The 25,759-nt window shown below is 46.0% G+C and overlaps 2 protein-coding genes across 4 annotated transcripts in view; one reads left to right on the top strand and one right to left on the bottom strand.

Annotated features, from left to right (window-relative positions):
- DNAI7 (dynein axonemal intermediate chain 7) overlaps window positions 1–18,979 on the bottom strand; it is a gene marked incomplete at its 3' end in the record, with an annotated part of 36,054 nt that extends 17,075 nt beyond the window's left edge. Inside the window, 8 exon segments of the mRNA XM_056569947.1 lie at window positions 230–524; window positions 602–705; window positions 4,007–4,153; window positions 5,128–5,265; window positions 5,539–5,643; window positions 5,830–5,921; window positions 7,978–8,083; window positions 18,850–18,979. Coding sequence (XP_056425922.1) covers window positions 230–524; window positions 602–705; window positions 4,007–4,153; window positions 5,128–5,265; window positions 5,539–5,643; window positions 5,830–5,921; window positions 7,978–8,083; window positions 18,850–18,852 — 990 coding nt within the window.
- Window positions 18,925–25,759, top strand: ETFRF1 (electron transfer flavoprotein regulatory factor 1). Of its 3 annotated transcripts, none has more exons than XM_056517987.1 (3): window positions 18,925–18,985; window positions 20,207–20,303; window positions 25,137–25,748. In XM_056517987.1, the coding sequence occupies exons 2-3, from the start codon at window positions 20,256–20,258 to the stop codon at window positions 25,353–25,355; spliced, it is 267 nt and encodes an 88-aa protein (XP_056373962.1). In that variant the 5' UTR covers window positions 18,925–18,985; window positions 20,207–20,255; the 3' UTR covers window positions 25,356–25,748. The 3 variants fall into 3 exon arrangements, with proteins under 3 accessions (XP_056373962.1, XP_056373963.1, XP_056373964.1); XM_056517988.1 differs by lacking the exon at window positions 18,925–18,985 and adding an exon at window positions 19,024–19,162 and having other exon boundaries at window positions 25,137–25,755; XM_056517989.1 differs by lacking the exon at window positions 18,925–18,985 and adding an exon at window positions 19,030–19,073 and having other exon boundaries at window positions 25,137–25,759.

Below are 25,759 nucleotides of genomic sequence, written 5' to 3'. Positions count from 1 at the left end.
CAGAGAGCTTCCTGCACTTAGGATAGTGGAAAAACCCCAGTGGAGGAAACCTGTAGGGAAACCATGGCTGGAGAATTGCCCTCCCAACCAGTGTCCTTCTATATGTTGCAAAACTACAACTCCCAGCATGCCTGGACAGCCAAAGGTTGTCCTGGCATGCTGGGAGTTGTAGTTTTGCAACAGCTGGAGGCACCCTGGTTTGGAAACACAGATGTAGAGACATGATTACCTTCCTCTCCTCGGATTTTGTCGCCTCCTCCTCCGCCGCAGTGACATCATCGGGCGCCGCTTTCTCTTCTTCCTCCGAGGCGACCGGTTTGCAGTCCCCGCCCTCGCTCTCTGGGTCGGCGTCGCCGGCGGGTGGTTTCTCTTCCGGCTCCTTGCCGTGAGGCTGGTAGGTCTGACTCTGACAGGACAGGTGGTCGTAGTCGGTGCGAAGGATTCGGACCGCAATGTTGCTCAGGGCCAGAGTTCTCGGCAAATCGAAAGAGATCGCCTCCTCCTGGAAGTCGTAACCCCGGAACCTGTATAGATGAGAGCAGTGAGTGTCTGGTACTATAATAGGCGGTATATGGCGGTCTGTACTATGGTGGGGGGTTACCTGGGGTTCTTGTTGAGGTTCGCCCATATGCACAGGGTAACGTTTTGATTTTTTATGACTTTCTGCATGTTTCCCGTGTCGATGTCTGACAGCGCCGCCGCATTCTGAAAAAAGGTGACGACCAGATCAGCGCAAGTTCATATAAAGTGTTAAGTCGTTTTGCAAATATTTGTTACATGTTTTAAACACTAGTCACATCCAGAGCTGTCAGGGTGCAGAAAGTTACATCTCCCTGCTGGCTGGTGTCATGTGTGCAGGAATGTTAGTGCAGCATGTGGTACACTGTATAGCTCAGGGAACCTGTGCTATATATTATGCTGTCATGTATATAATGTGTACAGGAATGTTAGTGCAGCATGTGGTACAGTGTATAGCGTAGGGAACCTGTGCTGTATATTGTACTGTCATGTATCTAATGTGTGCAGGAATGTTGGTGTAGCATGTGGTAGTGTATAGCGCAGGGAACCTGTGCTGTATATTATACTGTCATGTATATAATGTGTGCAGGAATGTTAGTGCAGCATGTGATATAGTGTATAGCTCAAGGAATCTGTGCTGTATATTATACTGTCATGTATATAATGTGTGCAGGAATGTTAGTGTAGAATGTGGTATGATGTACAGTGTAGGAAACCTGTGCTGTATATTATACTGTCATGTATATAATGTGCGCAGGAATGTAAGTGCAGCATGTGGTACAGTGTATAGCGTAGGGAACCTGTGCTGTATATTGTACTGTCATGTATCTAATGTGTGCAGGAATGTTGGTGTAGCATGTGGTACAGTGTATAGCGCAGGGAACCTGTGCTGTATATTATACTGTCATGTATATAATGTGTGCAGGAATGTTAGTGCAGCATGTGATATAGTGTATAGCTCAAGGAATCTGTGCTGTATATTATACTGTCATGTATATAATGTGTGCAGGAATGTTAGTGTAGCATGTGGTATGATGTACAGTGTAGGAAACCTGTGCTGTATATTATACTGTCATGTATATAATGTGCGCAGGAATGTAAGTGCAGCATGTGGTACAGTGTATAGCGTAGGGAACCTGTGCTGTATATTGTACTGTCATGTATCTAATGTGTGCAGGAATGTTAGTGTAGCATGTGGTATAGTTTATAGCTCAGGGAACCTGTGCTGTATATTGTACTGTCATGTATATAATGTGTGCAGGAATGTTAGTGCAGCATGTGGTACAGTGTATAGCTCAGGGAACCTGTGCTGTATATTGTACTGTCATGTATACAATGTGTGCAGGAATGTTAGTGCAGCATGTGGTATAGTCTATAGCTTAGGGAACCTGTGCTGTATATTTTACTGTCATGTATATAATGTGTACAGGAATGTTAGTGCAGCATGTGGTATGATGTATAGTGTAGGAAACCTGTGTTGTATATTATACTGTCATGTATATAATGTATGCAGGAATGTTGGTGTAGCATGTGGTACAGTGTATAGCGCAGGGAACCTGTGCTGTATATTATACTGTCATGTATATAATGTGTGCAGGAATGTTAGTGTAGCATGTAGTATAGTTTATAGCTTAGGGAACCTGTGCTGTATATTGTACTGTCATGTATATAATGTGTACAGGAATGTTAGTGTAGCATGTGGTACAGTGTATAGCTTAGGGAGCATGTGCTGTATATTTTACTGTCATGTATATAATGTGTGCAGGAATGTTAGTGTAGCATGTGGTATAGTTTATAGCTTAGGGAACCTGTGCTGCATATTGTACTGTCATGTATATAATGTGTGCAGGAATGTTAGTGTAGCATGTGGTATAGTTTATAGCTTAGGGAACCTGTGCTGTATATTATACTGTCATGTATATAATGTGTGCAGGAATGTTAGTGTAGCATGTTGTATAGTGTATAGCTCAGGGAACCTGTGCTGTATATTGTACTGTCATGTATATAATGTGTGCAGGAATGTTAGTGTAGCATGTGGTATAGTGTATAGCGTAGGGAACCTGTGCTGTATATTGTACTGTCATGTATATAATGTGTGCAGGAATGTTAGTGTAGCATGTGGTATAGTGTATAGCGTAGGGAACCTGTGCTGTATGTTATACTGTCATGTATATAATGTGTACAGGAATGTTAGTGCAGAATGTGGTATGATGTATAGTGTAGGAAATCTGTGCTGTATATTATACTGTCATGTATATAATGTGTGCAGGAATGTTAGTTTAGCATGTGGTATAGTGTATAGCTCAGGGAACCTGTGCTGTATATAATACTGTCATGTATATAATGTGTGCAGGAATGTTAGTGTAGCCTGTAGTATTATATATAGTATAGAGAACCTGTGCTGTATATTGTACTGTCATGTATATAATGTGTGCAGGAATGTTAGTGCAGCATGAGATACAGTGTATAGCGTGTGGAACCTGTGCTGTATATTATACTGTGATGTATATAATGTATGCAGGAATGTTAGTGTAGCATATGGTATAGTGTATAGCGTAGGGAACCTGTGCTGTATATTGTACTGTCATGTATATAATGTGTGCAGGAATGTTAGTGCAGCATGTGATATAGTGTATAGCTCAAGGAATCTGTGCTGTATATTATACTGTCATGTATATAATGTGTGCAGGAATGTTAGTGCAGCATGTGGTATAGTGTATAGCTCAGGGAACCTGTGCTGTATATTGTACGGTCATGTATATAATGTGTGCAGGAATGTTAGTGTAGCATGTGGTATAGTGTATAGCGTAGGGAACTTGTGCTGTATATTGTACTGTCATGTATATAATGTGTACACGAATGTTAGTGTAGCATGTGGTATAGTGTATAGCGTAGGGAACCTGTGCTGTATATTGTACTGTCATGTATATAATGTGTGCAGGAATGTTAGTGTAGCATGTGGTATGATGTATAGTGTAGAGAACCCTCACTGTATTTGGTGCTGTCATGCTATATACGGTGAATGTATTATTAATTGTATAGGTGATTGACGATTGATTGCTAATAAAGATATTATCAATCTGCAGCGCAGAGTTCACATTTATTTTGGATTTTCGCCATTGATCTCATTAGGGAATTGTAAATCTGTGAGTGTTGCGGATCTGCGTTTGGCTTCATGCAGCAGAATTTCCATCAGATTCCGCATTAAAATTCCGCTGTGACAGGGTTTTCTGTGTGGAATAATGAAAAATCTGCAGCAAATTCTTCAGCACAGAAATAACATGAGGTGCGGTTTTTTTTTTACCCTGACGATTAATGTTTCAGATTTTCCGCACAGAATTCGATCTGTTCTGAATCTGCATCATTTCTGATATCCGCAGAATATGAAGCAGATATTTTTTCTTCCCATCTGGTGTGTATTTACCCCAAGAGCACCAGCAGAGGGCAGCACTGCCCGGATGATTTACTCCCCTCGGGTGTTCCGTACCTTCAGGAGGTGCTCGGTGGCGTCATCGAATTTGCGCTGTAGCAGGGTCTGGAGCTGGCGGACGGTCTGTGTGTACTGCGCGGCCTCCGCCTCTCCCAGCTCCTCCGGCGGGGTGTCATGGAGGAGGAACTCCAACTCCTCGATCAGCTGAAAAGACACAGGAAACAAGTTTACACAAAGGTGTCACATCCCAGGGGGTCATATCCTGGGGGGGGGGGGTTATATACTCGGGGGGTAGTTATATCCCAGGGGTGGGGGCTCATGGGAGCAAGGGGGGGGTTCTATACTCGGGGGGAATCATATCCATCGGGGGTATATACTTAGGGGTGCAGGAAGGAGGGGGGGGGGGGGTTACATACCAGACAGCCATATCCTGGGGGAGTCAAATCCCAGGGGGACTTATCCTGGGGAAAGGAGGGGCGTCTGGGTGCCAGGGGGGGATTTATATACTCAGTAGGGGTATCACATCCCAGGGGGTCATATTGTAGGGGGAGGGGGGGGGGGAATAGTGCCTGGGTGCTAGAGAGGGTTTATATAATCGGGGGCGGGGGTGATTTGGGTAGTCATATCCTAGGGGTGGGGTTGGGGCACCAGGGCATTATGGATGGTTTCTATGCTCAGGGGGAATCACATCCCAGGGGGGCATATACTTGGGGGTGCAGGAGTGGGGGGGGGGGGGTCACATACCCGACAGCCATATCCTGGGGGAGTCAAATCCCGGGAAAAGGAGGGGCGCCTGGGTGCCAGGGGGGATTTATATACTTAGTAGGGGTGTCACATCCCAGGGGTGGGGTGGTGTGCGGGGCCCTAGGGGTTCTATATCCCAGGGGGGCACATCCCAGGGTGTCATATCACGGGGGGATGAGTGCCTGGGTGCCAGGGGGGTTGGGGTGTCATATTCAAGGAGTGGGGGTTGGGGCACCAGGGGGGTTTCTAGGAGGGGGCGGAAATCAAATTCCAGACGGCCATACCCAACCATAGGGTGAGGGGGTATATACTTGTTGGAGGGGCAGGTTGCCATCCCAGGAGGGTTGGTGCATTGTGTGGGTCATATCCAGGGGGGGTTACATCCCAGGGCAGCAGTCTGTATTCCGTACCCCCTGGGGGGACCGTATACTCACACTCAGGACCAGGCGGCTTTTGTTGAGCACGGACTGGAAATCCTGGTCGGCCTCCTCGCTCCACAGACTCATGAACGTGTTGATCTCCTGGGGGATTGTGGGATCGGGGCTCCCGTCACACAGCATGTAGCGGTCCCACTGCAAGGATAGAGGTAGGTGACGGCGCAGGCAGACGTGGGGCAACTCATCGCTCCATACCGCCCCCTATACCGCCCCCAGGGGGAGCACAAACCAAACTGCAGCCTGATGGGACTTTCTGTGCTGTTCTGTCTCCCTCCGGTGGACAATACACAACATTACACGCTGCGGATCTGATCATGAGATGATGAGGATGTCCGGGAGGAAGCGGCGCCCCCATCAGGACAGATGTTACAGGAAGTGAATATATATATATATATATATATGTCGCACCTTGGCTCGTATCCGCAGATCCTTCCTCCACCGGGCCGCGGCCTCCAGCTTCTCGTCCACCAGCGCTCGGATCTCCCCCAGCTCCTCCTCGCGATGCTCCAGTTGCTGGGATAAGATGTGAACAGAGACGTCAATGATGTTGCTGCAAAACTACAACTCCCAGCATGCCCTGACAGCCGGAGGCTGTCAGGGCATGCTGGGAGTTGTAGTTTTGCAGCAGCTGGCCTTACACTTGCTCTATTGCTCCCTGTTATCAGCCATCAGAGGATCAGACCCCGCCCCCGGCCTCACCTTGGCCTCCAGACGTTCCAGCTCTTCCCGTTCCAGTCGCTCCTTCTCCAGCCGCGCCGCTTCGATCTGCTCAGCGAGGAGGCGAGCTTCTTCTAGAGAACGACCAAGAAGCGGGGAGGAAAGAGTTAAATACAAAATTACACCTAAGGGGTCATCCAGTCTAATAAACATATAACGAGCTGCAACTTTCTTATAAACTCCTTTTTTTTTTCCTTCAAAATCTCAGCTTGCAGTCAGTGAATGGAAACCTAATGCAGCTCACAGGTGAAGGGTTGTTACAATGGCATCCAGTGTAGACAATCCTCTGAACTAAACAGCCTGATACATTGTAACAACCAATGAGGACAGATCAGTGCTGCTGACCATTCTCTGCTTGCTGTCAGTGAATGGAAACATTCTGTTTTGCAAACCTATTGCAGCTCACAGGTGAAGGGTTGTTACAATTGTATTCAGTGTAGAGAATCTCAGACTCCAGACTGATATATTGTAAAAACCAATGAGGACAGATCGGTGCTGCTGACCATTCTCTGCTTGCTGTCAGTGAATGGAAACATTCTGTTTTGCAAACCTAATGCAGCTCACAGGTGAAGGGTTGTTACAATTGTATCCAGTGTAGAGAATCTCAGACTCCAGACTGATACATTGTAACAGCCGGTGAGGACAGATCAGTGCTGGTGGCCATTTTCAAGATCTCTGCTTGTTTTCAGTGAATGGGAACATCTAAGTTTGTACTGAAAACCTGTACAGACATAATGAAACTCATAGCTGAGGGTTTGTTACACTTGTATCCAGTCTAGTACTCCACTGGCCAGCATTGGGAACATTTAGTTCCGAACGCTGTGCGCGCGCTGCGGGGGTCGGCCACGCCCCCTTGTGTCATTAGGCCACGCCCCCTCAATGCAAGTCTATTGGAGGGGGCGTGGCGGCCGTAACAGTGGAGTACCCCTTTAACAGCCTGGACTCCAGACTGATACATTGTAACAACCGATGAGGATAGATCAGCGCTGATGACCATTTTCAAGATCTCTGCTTGCTGTCAGTGAATGGGAACATTCTTGTTTGTACCGAGAGGCTGAAAACCTGTACAGACCTGATGATTCTCATAGCTGAGGGTTTGTTACAATTGTGTCCAGTCTAAACGATCATCTTTGAGTGTCTAATACACTGTAATAAAGGAAGGATATTAGTGCTGCTAACCATTTTCAAGATCTCTGCTTGCTGTCAGTAAATAGGAACATTTCAGTTTGTACTGAAAACCTGTACAGACCTAATGATTCTATAATGTTACAATTATATCCAGTGCAGACAATCCTCTGTGAGCTAAACTGAATGACATGGACTCCAGACTGATACATTGTAACAGCCGGTGAGGACAGATCAGTGCTGAAGGCCATTTTCAAGATCTCTGCTTGCTGTCAGTGAATGGGAACATTCTTGTTTGTACAGAGAGGCTGAAAACCTGTACAGACCTAATGATTCTTATAGCTGAGGGTTTGTTACTAATTGTATACAGTCTGGACAATCCTCTGTGAGTGCTGATAAGTTTTTTACATCCACTAATACACTGTAGCAAATTATCAGGACAGATCTCTACTTGCTTTCAGCGAATGGGAACATTTCAGGTTGTACTGAAAACCTGTACAGACCTCATTCTTATAGCTGAGGGTTTGTTACAATTGTATCAGTGGAACCTGGAGTCAAGACGACTGTCTACAATAAATACAGAATCATTAGGTCTGTACTGGAATGTTCACATTCACTGACAGCAAGTAGAGATCTTGAAACTTGTCAGCACCATTAATAACCCTCGTGTCCTGATAATTTGTCACAATGTATCAGCGCAGGTAAAATATAACAAAGATATTAGCGCTGGTGACCAATTTCCAGATCTCTGCTTGCTGTCTGTGAATTGGAACATTCTTGTTTATAGCCGGAGGCTAAAAATCCCTTCTAACTTAATGCTTCTTGCAGCTGAGGGTTTGTTACAATGTATGAACCATCCGGCAGTAAGGAGTGAGGGAGAAGTGATCAGATGCGATCAGCAGCTTGATCTATGATGGGGGTCATGTGATTATTGACACGTTAAGGGTTAAATCACATGACTGGTAGGAAGGAGTAGACACATGGGCCCCTCTGGGCCCCTCTCACCTTCCTCTCTCTCCCTCCTCTCCTCTTCCTCCTTCTGCAGTCGCAGTTTTTCTGCTTTGCTGACTTTTCCCTTCTTCCGAGAAGCGGCCGACGTCCCTTTCGATGACTAAAATAGGAAACGGGAAGTGATAATAATAATATAAGGAAACCGAAAACGATAACGGCTCCACCCGACACCTGATCTTCTGTAAATTCCCCTGTACGGACATTCGGGGCAGATAATGGGTCACACACCGCACTCTCACCCTCCTCTATCTGTCCCTACTGTTTATGGAATCTGTCTGCTCTATACGGTGCTCACATGGCTGATAGGAAGATAAAAACAATGATATGTGATGGCAAAGTCATAACATCAGGTATCATTGGTTTTATCTGCCCATATAGAGAAGACACATAGAAATAATACAGAACTATGTCAGCTGTCTCCACCTCCCTGTATCTCAGCTTCACCTCTCTGTATCGTGGCTCCACCTCCCTGTATCTCGGCTCCACCTCTCTGTATCTCAGCTCCACCTCCCTTTATCTCAGCTCCACCTCCCTGTATCTCAGCTCCACCTCCCTGTATCTCAGCTCCACCTCCCTGTATCTCAGCTCCACCTCCCTGTATCTCAGCTCCACCTCCCTGTATCGTGGCTCCACCTCTCTGTATCTCAGCTCCACCTCTCTGTATCTCAGCTCCACCTCCCTGTATCTCAGCTCCACCTCTCTGTATCTCAGCTCCACCTCCCTGTATCTCGGCTCGACCTCTCTGTATCTCGGCTCCACCTCTCTGTATCTTGGCTCCACCTCTCTGTATCTCGGCTCCACCTCCCCGTATCTCGGCTCCACCTCCCCGTATCTCGGCTCCACCTCCCCGTGTCTCGGCTCCACCTCCCCGTGTCTCGGCTCCACCTCCCCGTATCTCGGCTCCACCTCCCCGTATCTCGGCTCCACCTCCCCGTATCTCGGCTCCACCTCCCCGTATCTCGGCTCCACCTCCCCGTATCTCGGCCCCACCTCCCCGTATCTCGGCCCCACCTCCCCGTATCTCGGCCCCACCTCCCCGTATCTCGGCCCCACCTCCCCGTATCTCGGCCCCCCCTCCCCGTATCTCGGCCCCACCTCCCCGTATCTCGGCCCCACCTCCCCGTATCTCGGCGCCACCTCCCCGTATCTCGGCCCCACCTCCCCGTATCTCGGCCCCACCTCCCCGTATCTCGGCCCCACCTCCCCGTATCTCGGCCCCACCTCCCCGTATCTCGGCCCCCTCCTAATAAATAACCCCAAATTATTACCCCAATACACCAGTGACCCCTCTATAACTGCCCCCTCCTAATAAATAACCCCAAATTATTACCCCAATACACCAGTGACCCCTCTATAACTGCCCCCTCCTAATAAATACCCCAGATTATTACTCCCAATACACCAGTGACCCCTCTATAACTGCCCCCTCCTAATAAATAACCCCAGATTATTACCCCAATACACCAGTGTACCCTCTATAACTGCCCCCTCCTAATAAATAACCCCAGATTATTACCCCAATACACCAGTGTACCCTCTATAACTGCCCCCTCCTAACAAATAACCCCAGATTATTACCCCAATACACCAGTGTACCTTCTATAACTGCCCCCTCCTAATAAATAACCCCAGATTATTACCCCAATACACCAGTGTACCCTCTATAACTGCCCCCTCCTAATAAATAACCCCAGATTATTACCCCAATACACCAGTGACCCCTCTATAACTGCCCCCTCCTAATAAATAACCCCAATTACCCCAATACACCAGTGACCCCTCTATAACTGCCCCCTCCTAATAAATAACCCCAGATTATTACCTCAATACACCAGTGACCCCTCTATAACTGCCCCTCCTAATAAATACCCCAGATTATTACCCCCAATACACCAGTGTACCTTCTATAACTGCCCCCTCCTAATAAATAACCCCAGATTATTACCCCAATACACCAGTGTACCCTCTATAACTGCCCCCTCCTAATAAATAACCCCAGATTATTACCCCAATACACCAGTGACCCCTCTATAACTGCCCCCTCCTAATAAATAACCCCAGATTATTACCCCAATACACCAGTGTACCCTCTATAACTGCCCCTCCTAATAAATAACCCCAAATTATTACCCCAATACACCAGTGACCCCTCTATAACTGCCCCCTCCAAATAACCCCAGATTATTACCCCAATACACCAGTGACCCCTCTATAACTGCCCCCTCCTAATAAATACCCCAGATTATTACTCCCAATACACCAGTGACCCCTCTATAACTGCCCCCTCCTAATAAATAACCCCAGATTATTACCCCAATACACCAGTGTACCCTCTATAACTGCCCCCTCCTAATAAATAACCCCAGATTATTACCCCAATACACCAGTGTACCCTCTATAACTGCCCCCTCCTAACAAATAACCCCAGATTATTACCCCAATACACCAGTGTACCTTCTATAACTGCCCCCTCCTAATAAATAACCCCAGATTATTACCCCAATACACCAGTGTACCCTCTATAACTGCCCCCTCCTAATAAATAACCCCAGATTATTACCCCAATACACCAGTGACCCCTCTATAACTGCCCCCTCCTAATAAATAACCCCAAATTATTACCCCAATACACCAGTGACCCCTCTATAACTGCCCCCTCCTAATAAATAACCCCAGATTATTACCCCAATACACCAGTGACCCCTCTATAACTGCCCCTCCTAATAAATACCCCAGATTATTACCCCCAATACACCAGTGTACCTTCTATAACTGCCCCCTCCTAATAAATAACCCCAGATTATTACCCCAATACACCAGTGTACCCTCTATAACTGCCCCCTCCTAATAAATAACCCCAGATTATTACCCCAATACACCAGTGACCCCTCTATAACTGCCCCCTCCTAATAAATAACCCCAAATTATTACCCCAATACACCAGTGACCCCTCTATAACTGCCCCCTCCAAATAACCCCAGATTATTACCCCAATACACCAGTGACCCCTCTATAACTGCCCCCTCCTAATAAATACCCCAGATTATTACTCCCAATACACCAGTGACCCCTCTATAACTGCCCCCTCCTAATAAATAACCCCAGATTATTACCCCAATACACCAGTGTACCCTCTATAACTGCCCCCTCCTAATAAATAACCCCAGATTATTACCCCAATACACCAGTGTACCCTCTATAACTGCCCCTCCTAATAAATAACCCCAGATTATTACCCCAATACACCAGTGACCCCTCTATAACTGCCCCCTCCTAACAAATAACCCGATTATTACCCCAATACACCAGTGACCCCTCTATAACTGCCCCCTCCTAATAAATAACCCCAGATTATTACCCCAATACACCAGTGACCCCTCTATAACTGCCCCCTCCTAATAAATAACGCCAAATTATTACCCCAATACACCAGTGACCCCTCTATAACTGCCCCCTCCTAATAAATAACCCCAGATTATTACCTCAATACACCAGTGACCCCTCTATAACTGCCCCCTCCTAATAAATAACCCCAAATTATTACCTCAATACACCAGTGACCCCTCTATAACTGCCCCCTCCTAATAAATAACCCCAGATTATTACCTCAATACACCAGTGACCCCTCTATAACTGCCCCCTCCTAATAAATAACCCCAGATTATTACCCCAATACACCAGTGACCCCTCTATAACTGCCCCCTCCTAATAAATAACCCCAGATTATTACCCCAATACACCAGTGACCCCTCTATAACTGCCCCCTCCTAATAAATAACCCCAGATTATTACCCCCAATACACCAGTGACCCCTCTATAACTGCCCCCTCCTAATAAATAACCCCAGATTATTACCCCCAATACACCAGTGTACCTTCTATAACTGCCCCCTCCTAATAAATAACCCCAGATTATTACCCCAATACACCAGTGTACCCTCTATAACTACCCCCTCCTAATAAATAACCCCAGATTATTACCCCAATACACCAGTGACCCCTCTATAACTGCCCCCTCCTAATAAATAACCCCAAATTATTACCCCAATACACCAGTGACCCCTCTATAACTGCCCCCTCCTAACAAATAACCCCAAATTATTACCCCAATACACCAGTGACCCCTCTATAACTGCCCCCTCCTAATAAATACCCCAGATTATTACTCCCAATACACCAGTGACCCCTCTATAACTGCCCCCCTCCTAATAAATAACCCCAGATTATTACGCCAATACACCAGTGTACCCTCTATAACTGCCCCCTCCTAATAAATAACCCCAGATTATTACCCCAATACACCAGTGACCCCTCTATAACTGCCCCTCCTAATACCCCCAGATTATTACCCCAATACACCAGTTACCCCTCTATAACTGCCCCCTCCTAATAAATACCCCCAGATTATTACCCCAATACACCAGTGACCCCCCTCTATAACTGCCCCCTCCTAATAACCCCAGATTATTACCCCCAATACACCAGTGACCCCTCTATAACTGCCCCCTCCTAATAAATACCCCCAGATTATTACCCCAATACACCAGTGACCCCCCTCTATAACTGCCCCCTCCTAATAACCCCAGATTATTACCCCCAATACACCAGTGACCCCTCTATAACTGCCCCCTCCTAATAAATAACCCCAGATTATTACCCCCAATACACCAGTGACCCCTCTATAACTGCCCCCTCCTAATAAATAACCCCAGATTATTACCCCAATACACCAGTGACCCCTCTATAACTGCCCCATCCTAATAAATAACCCCAGATTATTACCCCAATACACCAGTGACCCCTCTATAACTGCCCCCTCCTAATAAATAACCCCAGATTATTACCCCAATACACCAGTGACCCCTCTATAACTGCCCCTCCTAATAAATACCCCCAGATTATTACCCCCAATACACCAGTTACCCCTCTATAACTGCCCCCTCCTAATAAATACCCCCAGATTATTACCCCAATACACCAGTGACCCCCTCTATAACTGCCCCCTCCTAATAAATAACCCCAGATTATTACCCCAATACACCAGTGTACCCTCTATAACTGCCCCCTCCTAATAAATAACCCCAGATTATTACCCCAATACACCAGTGACCCCTCTATAACTGCCCCATCCTAATAAATAACCCCAGATTATTACCCCAATACACCAGTGACCCCTCTATAACTGCCCCCTCCTAATAAATACCCCCATATTATTACCCCAATACACCAGTGACCCCTCTATAACTGCCCCATCCTAATAAATAACCCCAGATTATTACCCCAATACACCAGTGACCCCTCTATAACTGCCCCCTCCTAATAAATACCCCCAGATTATTACCCCAATACACCAGTGACCCCTCTATAACTGATCCTCCTAACAAATAACCCCAGATTACCCCAATACACCAGTGACCCTTTTTAACTGCCCCCTCCTAATAAATAACACCATATTATTACCCCAATACACCAGTGTACCCTCTATAACTGCCCCCCTCCTAATAAATACCCCCAGATTATTACCCCAATACACCACTGTACCCTCTATAACTGCCCCTCCTAATAAATACCCCAGATTATTACCCCAATACACCAGTGACCCCTCTATAACTGCCCCTTCCTAATAAATAACCCCAAATTATTACCCCAATACACCAGTGACCCCTCTACAACTGCCCCCTCCTAATAAATAACCCCAGATTATTACCCCAATACACCAGTGACCCCTCTATAACTGCCCCCTCCTAATAAATACCCCCAGATTATTACCCCAATACACCAGTGACCCCTCTATAACTGCCCCCTCCTAATAAATAACCCCAGATTATTACCCCAATACACCAGTGTACCCTCTAAAACTGCCCCCTCCTAATAAATACCCCCAGATTATTACCCAAATACACCACTGTACCCTCTATAACTGCCCCTCCTAATAAATACCCCAGATTATTACCCCAATACACCAGTGACCCCTCTATAACTGCCCCCTCCTAATAAATAACCCCAAATGATTACCCCAATACACCAGTGACCCCTCTATAACTCCCCCTCCTAATAAATAACCCCAAATTATTACCCCAATACACCAGTGACCCCTTTATTACTGCCCCCTCCTAATAAATACCCCGATTATTACCCCAATACACCAGTGACCCCTCTATAACTGCCCTTCCTAATAAATACCCCCAGATTATTACCCCAATACACCAGTGACCCCTCTATAACTGCCCTTCCTAATAAATACCCCCAGATTATTACCCCAATACACCAGTGACCCCTCTATAACTGCCCCCTCCTAATAAATAACCCCAGATTATTACCCCAATACACCAGTGACCCCTTTATAACTACCCCTCCTAATAAATACCCCCAGATTATTACCCCAATACACCAGTGACCCCTCTATAACTGCCCCCTCCTAATAAATACCCCCAGATTATTACCCCAATACACCAGTGTACCCTCTATAACTGCCCCTCCTAATAAATAACCCCAGATTATTACCCCAATACACCAGTGACCCCTCTATAACTGCCCTCCTAATAAATAACCCCAAATTATTACCCCAATACACCAGTGACCCCTCTATAACTGCCCCTCCTAATAAATAACCCCAGATTATTACCCCAATACACCAGTGACCCCTCTATAACTGCCCCTCCTAATAAATACCCCCATATTATTACCCCAATACACCAGTGTACCTTCTATAACTGCCCCCTCCTAATAAATAACCCCAGATTATTACCCCAATACACCAGTGACCCCTCTATAACTGCCCCTCCTAATAAATACCCCCAGATTATTACCCCAATACACCAGTGTACCCTCTATAACTGCCCCTCCTAATAAATACCCCCAGATTATTACCCCAATACACCAGTGTACCCTCTATAACTGCCCCTCCTAATAAATAACCCCAGATTATTACCCCAATACACCAGTGACCCCTCTATAACTGCCCCCTCCTAATAAATACCCCCCAGATTATTACCTCAATACACCAGTGACCCCTCTATAACTGCCCCCTCCTAATAAATACCCCCAGATTATTACCCCAATACACCAGTGTACCCTCTATAACTGCCCCCTCCTAATAAATACCCCCAGATTATTACCCCCAATACACCAGTGACCCCTCTATAACTGCCCCTCCTAATAAATACCCCAGATTATTACCCCAATACACCAGTGACCCCTCTATAACGGCCCCTCCTTATAATGTATTACCCCAGATTATTACCCCAATACACCAGTGACCCCTCTATAACTGCCCCTCCTAATAAATACCCCCAGATTATTACCCCAATACACCAGTGTACCTTCTATAACTGCCCCCTCCTAATAAATAACCCCAGATTATTACCCCAATACACCAGTGTACCCTCTATAACTACCCCCTCCTAATAAATAACCCCAGATTATTACCCCAATACACCAGTGACCCCTCTATAACTGCCCCCTCCTAATAAATAACCCCAAATTATTACCCCAATACACCAGTGACCCCTCTATAACTGCCCCCTCCTAACAAATAACCCCAAATTATTACCCCAATACACCAGTGACCCCTCTATAACTGCCCCCTCCTAATAAATACCCCAGATTATTACTCCCAATACACCAGTGACCCCTCTATAACTGCCCCCCTCCTAATAAATAACCCCAGATTATTACGCCAATACACCAGTGTACCCTCTATAACTGCCCCCTCCTAATAAATAACCCCAGATTATTACCCCAATACACCAGTGACCCCTCTATAACTGCCCCTCCTAATACCCCCAGATTATTACCCCAATACACCAGTTACCCCTCTATAACTGCCCCCTCCTAATAAATACCCCCAGATTATTACCCCAATACACCAGTGACCCCCCTCTATAACTGCCCCCTCCTAATAACCCCAGATTATTACCCCCAATACACCAGTGACCCCTCTATAACTGCCCCCTCCTAATAAATACCCCCAGATTATTACCCCAATACACCAGTGACCCCCCTCTATAACTGCCCCCTCCTAATAACCCCAGATTATTACCCCCAATACACCAGTGACCCCTCTATAACTGCCCCCTCCTAATAAATAACCCCAGATTATTACCCCCAATACACCAGTGACCCCTCTATAACTGCCCCCTCCTAATAAATAACCCCAGATTATTACCCCAATACACCAGTGACCCCTCTATAACTGCCCCATCCTAATAAATAACCCCAGATTATTACCCCAATACACCAGTGACCCCTCTATAACTGCCCCCTCCTAATAAATAACCCCAGATTATTACCCCAATACACCAGTGACCCCTCTATAACTGCCCCTCCTAATAAATACCCCCAGATTATTACCCCCAATACACCAGTTACCCCTCTATAACTGCCCCCTCCTAATAAATACCCCCAGATTATTACCCCAATACACCAGTGACCCCCTCTATAACTGCCCCCTCCTAATAAATAACCCCAGATTATTACCCCAATACACCAGTGTACCCTCTATAACTGCCCCCTCCTAATAAATAACCCCAGATTATTACCCCAATACACCAGTGACCCCTCTATAACTGCCCCATCCTAATAAATAACCCCAGATTATTACCCCAATACACCAGTGACCCCTCTATAACTGCCCCCTCCTAATAAATACCCCCATATTATTACCCCAATACACCAGTGACCCCTCTATAACTGCCCCATCCTAATAAATAACCCCAGATTATTACCCCAATACACCAGTGACCCCTCTATAACTGCCCCCTCCTAATAAATACCCCCAGATTATTACCCCAATACACCAGTGACCCCTCTATAACTGATCCTCCTAACAAATAACCCCAGATTACCCCAATACACCAGTGACCCTTTTTAACTGCCCCCTCCTAATAAATAACACCATATTATTACCCCAATACACCAGTGTACCCTCTATAACTGCCCCCTCCTAATAAATACCCCCAGATTATTACCCCAATACACCACTGTACCCTCTATAACTGCCCCTCCTAATAAATACCCCAGATTATTACCCCAATACACCAGTGACCCCTCTATAACTGCCCCTTCCTAATAAATAACCCCAAATTATTACCCCAATACACCAGTGACCCCTCTACAACTGCCCCCTCCTAACAAATAACCCCAGATTATTACCCCAATACACCAGTGACCCCTCTATAACTGCCCCCTCCTAATAAATACCCCCAGATTATTACCCCAATACACCAGTGACCCCTCTATAACTGCCCCCTCCTAATAAATAACCCCAGATTATTACCCCAATACACCAGTGTACCCTCTAAAACTGCCCCCTCCTAATAAATACCCCCAGATTATTACCCAAATACACCACTGTACCCTCTATAACTGCCCCTCCTAATAAATACCCCAGATTATTACCCCAATACACCAGTGACCCCTCTATAACTGCCCCCTCCTAATAAATAACCCCAAATGATTACCCCAATACACCAGTGACCCCTCTATAACTCCCCCTCCTAATAAATAACCCCAAATTATTACCCCAATACACCAGTGACCCCTTTATTACTGCCCCCTCCTAATAAATACCCCGATTATTACCCCAATACACCAGTGACCCCTCTATAACTGCCCTTCCTAATAAATACCCCCAGATTATTACCCCAATACACCAGTGACCCCTCTATAACTGCCCTTCCTAATAAATACCCCCAGATTATTACCCCAATACACCAGTGACCCCTCTATAACTGCCCCCTCCTAATAAATAACCCCAGATTATTACCCCAATACACCAGTGACCCCTTTATAACTACCCCTCCTAATAAATACCCCCAGATTATTACCCCAATACACCAGTGACCCCTCTATAACTGCCCCCTCCTAATAAATACCCCCAGATTATTACCCCAATACACCAGTGTACCCTCTATAACTGCCCCTCCTAATAAATAACCCCAGATTATTACCCCAATACACCAGTGACCCCTCTATAACTGCCCTCCTAATAAATAACCCCAAATTATTACCCCAATACACCAGTGACCCCTCTATAACTGCCCCTCCTAATAAATAACCCCAGATTATTACCCCAATACACCAGTGACCCCTCTATAACTGCCCCTCCTAATAAATACCCCCATATTATTACCCCAATACACCAGTGTACCTTCTATAACTGCCCCCTCCTAATAAATAACCCCAGATTATTACCCCAATACACCAGTGACCCCTCTATAACTGCCCCTCCTAATAAATACCCCCAGATTATTACCCCAATACACCAGTGTACCCTCTATAACTGCCCCTCCTAATAAATACCCCCAGATTATTACCCCAATACACCAGTGTACCCTCTATAACTGCCCCTCCTAATAAATAACCCCAGATTATTACCCCAATACACCAGTGACCCCTCTATAACTGCCCCCTCCTAATAAATACCCCCCAGATTATTACCTCAATACACCAGTGACCCCTCTATAACTGCCCCCTCCTAATAAATACCCCCAGATTATTACCCCAATACACCAGTGTACCCTCTATAACTGCCCCCTCCTAATAAATACCCCCAGATTATTACCCCCAATACACCAGTGACCCCTCTATAACTGCCCCTCCTAATAAATACCCCAGATTATTACCCCAATACACCAGTGACCCCTCTATAACGGCCCCTCCTTATAATGTATTACCCCAGATTATTACCCCAATACACCAGTGACCCCTCTATAACTGCCCCTCCTAATAAATACCCCCAGATTATTACCCCAATACACCAGTGACCCCTCTATAACGGCCCCTCCTTATAATGTATTACCCCAATACCTTAGTGAACCCTCTATACCTGCCCCGTATTATTAGTATTTGCCCCTCCCGTCCTCACCATGTTGCCCCTGATCTTCGTTTTGATCCGGCTGCAGCGTCCTCGTTGCCGTGGTAACCGCGCCGGGCCTGCTGGGAGCGGCGCATCCGGTGACGTCAGGAGGAGCCGCCAGGTTGTTGCCGGAAGTGGTTTGGAGGTCAGTGCCGGGGAGCGAGAGAAAGACTACAACTCCCAGATACCCCTCCACCGGGCGCCGCACCCCTCCGGGCATGCTGGGAGTTGTAGTTAGTTTCTCATCTGCTGTAGATTGGTCACATTACATGTCACCATGGTAACCGGGAGAGTCGGGAGGTCTCCTGATCATCTCCGGCCTGTGAGGGGTTAATAGAAATGTCTGGAAAATCTGAAATCCTAATTTAACCATTTTCTTTGTTTTTGTGTCACTTTTAGACAAACTTTATAGTTTACATTAGTGTTTCCCAACCAGGGTGCCTCCAGCTGTTGCAAAACTACTGTCCGGGCATACTGGGAGTTGTAGTTTTGCAACAGCTGGAGGCACCCTGGTTGGGAAACACTATTTTACATCTCTGACAATTATTATCGGTAAAAATATCTATACTTACCGTCACCTCCCGAAAAATATAAGAAGGGAACAAAACGCCGTCTGGGCCCCAAAATGGCGCCAATAAAAACCACAGATAGAAAAAAAGCAAATAAAAAAATAAAGAATCCAGAAATATTTGTAAGGAAATTATATATAAATTTTTAAATCAGAAAAAAAATCTCCATAATCTGATATCACCGTAACCGCCACCCCGAACCGCAGCACAAAGAACAGCAGGTCCGAAACGCAAAAAACAATGGCGCAATAAATTCCCTTATTTTTCTCTTGTAGAAAACTCATAAATCTTGTTTTGTTTTGATTTTTTTCTATCACTTTTGCAACCTTCAATCACTTTATATGGTAAAAAAAAAAAATTGCGCACTTTATTGGTGTCGTTTATTTTAACACTTTTGTAAACTTATTCAAATTTATAAGGAGCCCAAAATTATTTGCACATTTTGTGAGCCAGCGCTGGGAGCTCGTGATGTCATAGCCCCGCCCCCTCAATGCAAGTCTATGGGAGGGGGCGTGACGGCCGTCACGCCCCCTCCCATAGACTTGCATTGAGGGGGTGGGGTGTGATGTAATGAGGGGGCGGGGCTATTGCGTCATGAGCAGCGGAGTACCCCTATAAATGACTTTTTATGGGATCTGTTCACTTAGTTTTTTCAAACACTTTTGAAAACATAAACCAATTTATATGGGAAAATAAACATTAAAAGAGGGGACAGGGAATGCTGGGAGTTGTAGTTTTGCACAGTTTGGAGACCACTGGATGAGATTACATAACGCTAATGTCTCTTTTTCGTACAGCTCTGCCATGATGTGCTGACTGAAGATCCATCCGTCCTGCTGCCCGGAGATGATGGCGAATCCATTGCGAGGAGAGGTGGTGAAGCTCTATAAGAACGTAAGACCCCCCCCCCCGTCCCAGGTCTCTCTATACATATTCACTGACCACTTTATTAGGTGCACCTCTAGGCCCAGCAGTGATCTATAGGATGTGATCTGGTGACTGTGGAGGTGATCTATTGGATGAGATCTGGTGACTGTGGAGGGGATCTATTGGATGAGATCTGGTGACTGTGGAGGTGATCTATTGGATGAGATCTGGTGACTGTGGAGGGGATCTATTGGATGAGATGTGGTGACTGTGGAGGTGATCTATTGGATGATATGTGGTGACTGTGGAGGTGATCTATTGGATGACATGTGGTGACTGTGGAGGTGATCTATTGGATGACATGTGGTGACTGTGGAGGTGATCTATTGGATGACATGTGGTGACTGTGGAGGTGATCTATTGGATGAGATCTGGTGACTGTGGAGGTGATCTATTGGATGACATGTGGTGACTGTGGAGGTGATCTATTGGATGACATGTGGTGACTGTGGAGGTGATCTATTGGATGACATGTGGTGACTGTGGAGGTGATCTATTGGATGAGATGTGGTGACTGTGGAGGTGATCTATTGGATGACATGTGGTGACTGTGGAGGTGATCTATTGGATGACATGTGGTGACTGTGGAGGTGATCTATTGGATGAGATCTGGTGACTGTGGAGGTGATCTATTGGATGACATGTGGTGACTGTGGAGGTGATCTATTGGATGACATGTGGTGACTGTGGAGGTGATCTATTGGATGACATGTGGTGACTGTGGAGGTGATCTATTGGATGACATGTGGTGACTGTGGAGGTGATCTATTGGATGACATGTGGTGACTGTGGAGGTGATCTATTGGATGACATGTGGTGACTGTGGAGGGGATCTATTGGATGACATGTGGTGACTGTGGAGGTGATCTATTGGATGACATGTGGTGACTGTGGAGGTGATCTATTGGATGAGATGTGGTGACTGTGGAGGGGATCTATTGGATGAGATCTGGTGACTGTGGAGGTGATCTATTGGATGACATGTGGTGACTGTGGAGGTGATCTATTGGATGACATGTGGTGACTGTGGAGGTGATCTATTGGATGACATGTGGTGACTGTGGAGGTGATCTATTGGATGAGATCTGGTGACTGTGGAGGTGATCTATTGGATGAGATCTGGTGACTGTGGAGGTGATCTATTGGATGACATGTGGTGACTGTGGAGGTGATCTATAGGATGAGATCTGGTGACTGTGGAGGTGATCTAATGGATGAGATGTGGTGACTGTGGAGGTGATCTATTGGATGAGATGTGGTGACTGTGGAGGTGATCTATTGGATGTGATCTATAGGATGAGATCTGGTGACTGTGGAGGTGATCTGAAGGATGAGATCTGGTGACTGTGGAGGTGATCTATAGGATTAGATGTGGTGACTGTGGAGGGGATCTATTGGATGAGATCTGATGACTGTGGAGGTGATCTATAGGATGAGATCTGGTGACTGTGGAGGTGATCTATTGGATGTGATCTATAGGATGAGATCTGGTGACTGTGGAGGTGATCTATAGGATGAGATCTGGTGACTGTGGAGGTGATCTATTGGATGTGATCTATAGGATGAGATCTGGTGACTGTGGAGGTGATCTATAGGATGAGATCTGGTGACTGTGGAGGTGATCTATTGGATGAGATCTGGTGACTGTGGAGGCCATTGGAGTCCAGCAACCTCATTGTCCTGTATGAGATGATGTCATGTGACCTCATTGTCCTGTATGAGATGATGTCATGTGACCTCATTGTCCTGTATGAGATGATGTCATGTGACCTCATTGTCCTGTATGAGATGTTGTCATGTGACCTCATTGTCCTGTATGAGATGACATCATGTGACCTCATTGTCCTGTATGAGATGACATCATGTGACCTCATTGTCCCGTATGAGATGACGTCATGTGACCTCATTGTCCTGTATGAGATGACATCATGTGACCTCATTGTCCTGTATGAGATGACATCATGTGACCTCATTCTCCTGTATGAGATGACATCATGTGCCTCATTGTCCAGTATGAGATGTTGTCATGTGACCTCATTGTCCTGTATGAGATGTCATGTGACCTCATTGTCCAGTATGAGATGATGTCATGTGACCTCATTGTCCTGTATGAGATGATGTCATGTGACCTCATTGTCCTGTATGAGATGACATCATGTGACCTCATTGTCCTGTATGAGATGACATCATGTGACCTCATTGTCCTGTATGAGATGATGTCATGTGACCTCATTGTCCTGTATGAGATGACATCATGTGACCTCATTGTCCTGTATGAGATGATGTCATGTGACCTCATTGTCCTGTATGAGATGATGTCATGTGACCTCATTGTCCTGTACGAGATGATGTCATGTGACCTCATTGTCCTGTATGAGATGATGTCATGTGACCTCATTGTCCTGTATGAGATGACATCATGTGACCTCATTGTCCTGTATGAGATGACATCATGTGACCTCATTGTCCTGTATGAGATGACATCATGTGACCTCATTGTCCTGTATGAGATGATGTCATGTGACCTCATTGTCCTGTATGGGATGTTGTCATGTGACCTCATTGTCCTGTATGGGATGTTGTCATGTGACCTCATTGTCCTGTATGAGATGATGTCATGTGACCTCATTGTCCTGTATGAGATGTCATGTGACCTCATTGTCCAGTATGAGATGTCATGTGACATGGGGCATTATCCTTCTGGAAGTATCATCAGATGGCTCCACTGTGGTCATAAAGGGATGGACATGGTCAGTAACAATACTCAGGTAGGTAGGCTGTGGGGTTTATACCAGGCTCATTTGGTACAAAGGTGGCAAGAAAATGCCCCACCCCCCACCATTACACCACCACCAGCATGAACCTCCGATACAAAGCAAGAGGGATCCCTGCTGTCATATTGTTCACACCAAATTCTGACCCAGCTAAATGTCACCGCTGTAATGGAGACTTCTCTGACCAGACAATGTTCCTCCAGTTTGTGGTTCGTGGGTGAATTGCCTCAGTTTCCTGTTCTTAGCTGACAGGAGGGGCCCCCAGTGTGGTCTTCTGCTGTTGTAGCCCATCTGCTTCCAGGTTGGACATGTTGTTCGATGAGACATGGTATTCTGCAGACCTTGGGTGTTACCAGTGCTTATTTGAGTTACTGTTGACTTTCTGTCATCTCGAACCAGTCTGCCTATTCTCCCCTGACACCAACAAGGCATTTTCCTCCACACAACAGATATTTTTTATTTTTCAGAACATTCTATGTAAACCCTGGAGATGATTGTGCATGGAAATCCCAGTAGATGAGCAATTTGAATTGATATACTCAACAACCATACCACGTTCAGTCACTTACATCATCTTTTTCCCCATTCTGATACTCAGTTTGAGCTTCAAGTTGTCTTGACCAGGTCCACATGCCGAAACACATTGAGTTGCTGCCATATCATTGGCTGATTAGCTTTCTGTGTTAACTAACAATTGAACTGATGTACCTAATAAATTAGTCAGTGCGTGTATGTGCCCATCAGGGTCAGTGTAAAGCTGGGTGATGTTACAAGTAAGGCTGGGTTCACACTACGTTTTGACCCATACGGGAGCGCATACGGCAGGAGGGAGCTAAAAGCTCGCGCTCCGGTATGTGACCGTATGCGCTCCCGTATGCCATTCACTTCAATGAGCCGACCGGAGTGAAACGTTCGGTCCGGTCAGCTCATTTTTGCGCCGTATGCGCTTTTACAACCGGACCTAAAACCGTGGTTGACCACGGTTTTAGGTCCGGTTGTAAAAGCGCATACGGCGCAAAAATGAGCCGACCGGACCGAACGTTTCACTGCGGTCGGCTCATTGAAGTGAATGACATACGGGAGCGCATACGGTTACATACGGGAGCGCGAGCTTTTAGCTCCCTCCTGCCGTATGCGCTCCCGTATGGGACAAAACGTAGTGTGAACCCAGCCTAAGGCTGGGTTCACACTACGTTTTTCAACTACGGTTCCCGCATAAGTTTTCTATCAAAAACCGTATGGGAAAAAACGGATGGAACAGTATGGGAAAAAGTAAACCGTATGCGTTTTTAAACAGTATACTGTTTTTAAAAGTGCATACAGTTCCGTCAGTTTTTATAGAAAAAAACCCATAAGTTTTTGAAAATGTTGTCCATTTTTAATGGGAGGGGTCTTGGGTGGGGACTGTAGGATTCAAATGCGCATGTGCAAAGTAAAAACGTATACGTTTGTCCCGTATGGAACCGTATGCATGTGCGTTTCCCATTGACGTCCATTTAAAAAAAAACTTATGCGGTTGCAGTACGGTTTTTTAACCGGAGTCAAAACCGTGGTTGACCACAATTTTGTCTCCGGTTTAAAAACCGTACTGCAACCGCATACATGGACGTCAATGGGAAACGCACATGTATACGGTTCCATACGGGACAAATGTATACTTTTTTACTTTGCACATGCGCATTTGAATCCTACAGTCCCCACCCAAGACCCCTCCCATTAAAAATGGACAAAATTTTCAAAAGCGTATGGTTTTTTTTTCTATAAAAACTGACGGAACCGTATGCACTTTTAAAAACAGTATACTGTTTAAAAACGCATACGTTTACTATTTCCCATACTGTTCCATCCGTTTTTTCCCCATACGGTTTTTGATAGAAAACGTATGCGGGAACCGTAGTTGAAAAACGTAGTGTGAACCCAGCCTAATACAGGGGATATCTCCAACTTGTGGTCCCCTCCTGTATCACATAGTAACATAGTCCATGACAAATCAAGTTCACCATTCATCCTTTTCTCCTCCCTGCAGCTTCTCTACTTGGGGCGAGAATACCCGAAAGGCGAGGTGTTCTTCAAGGAACGTCTAAAGAAAGCCTTCATGAAGAACAAAGACGTCTCCGACCCCGAGAAGATCCGGGAGCTCGTCACTCGGGGGGAATTTGTTGTTAAGGAGCTGGAAGCATTATATTTTCTGCGCAAGTATCGGGCGATGAAACAGCGATATTACCAGGACGGCCCCAGCTCCTAGTGGTCTCCGACCAACTGCAGCGTCCCCCGATATTACAGGGGAGGAAAGAGGCCAAAATCCAGAGCTGACCCCGTCTGCTCCAGAAGAGACACATTCTCGTGCCTTACACCTCGCGATGTTCACATCCGTCCTGATGTATATAAGATTCTGCTTCATGACAAATCAGTAAAAACGTCGACACAAAGACGCACAAAAGATCAAACATAGATCGACTGTGGAAAAGGCCAAATAAAAAGCTTAATCACTGACTCGTGAGGTCTCCGCTCTGTTAGATGGGTCGTGTTTTAGGCTCGAGGCTGAAACTTATCCTGATCTAATCATTTTCACAGCTATGGGCTTGTTACAGTGTGTCGGTGTAGGACTGGGGATCAGTTGTCGCAGACCAGCGAAGACGCCTGACAGAT

This window comes from Hyla sarda, chromosome 4 (genome assembly GCF_029499605.1).
Source record: "Hyla sarda isolate aHylSar1 chromosome 4, aHylSar1.hap1, whole genome shotgun sequence".
NCBI lineage: Eukaryota > Metazoa > Chordata > Amphibia > Anura > Hylidae > Hyla > Hyla sarda.
This window is presented reverse-complemented; position numbering and strand designations above follow the sequence as displayed.

What these genes read in the sequence shown, in the direction of transcription:
- ETFRF1 (XM_056517989.1), top strand. Translation starts at nt 20,256, where the DNA reads ATGATGGCGAATCCATTGCGAGGAGAGGTGGTGAAGCTCTATAAGAAC. An exon ending in TGGTGAAGCTCTATAAGAAC is followed by an intron (nt 20,304 to 25,136) that starts GTAAGACCCCCC and finishes TCCTCCCTGCAG; the next exon opens with CTTCTCTACTTGGGGCGAGA.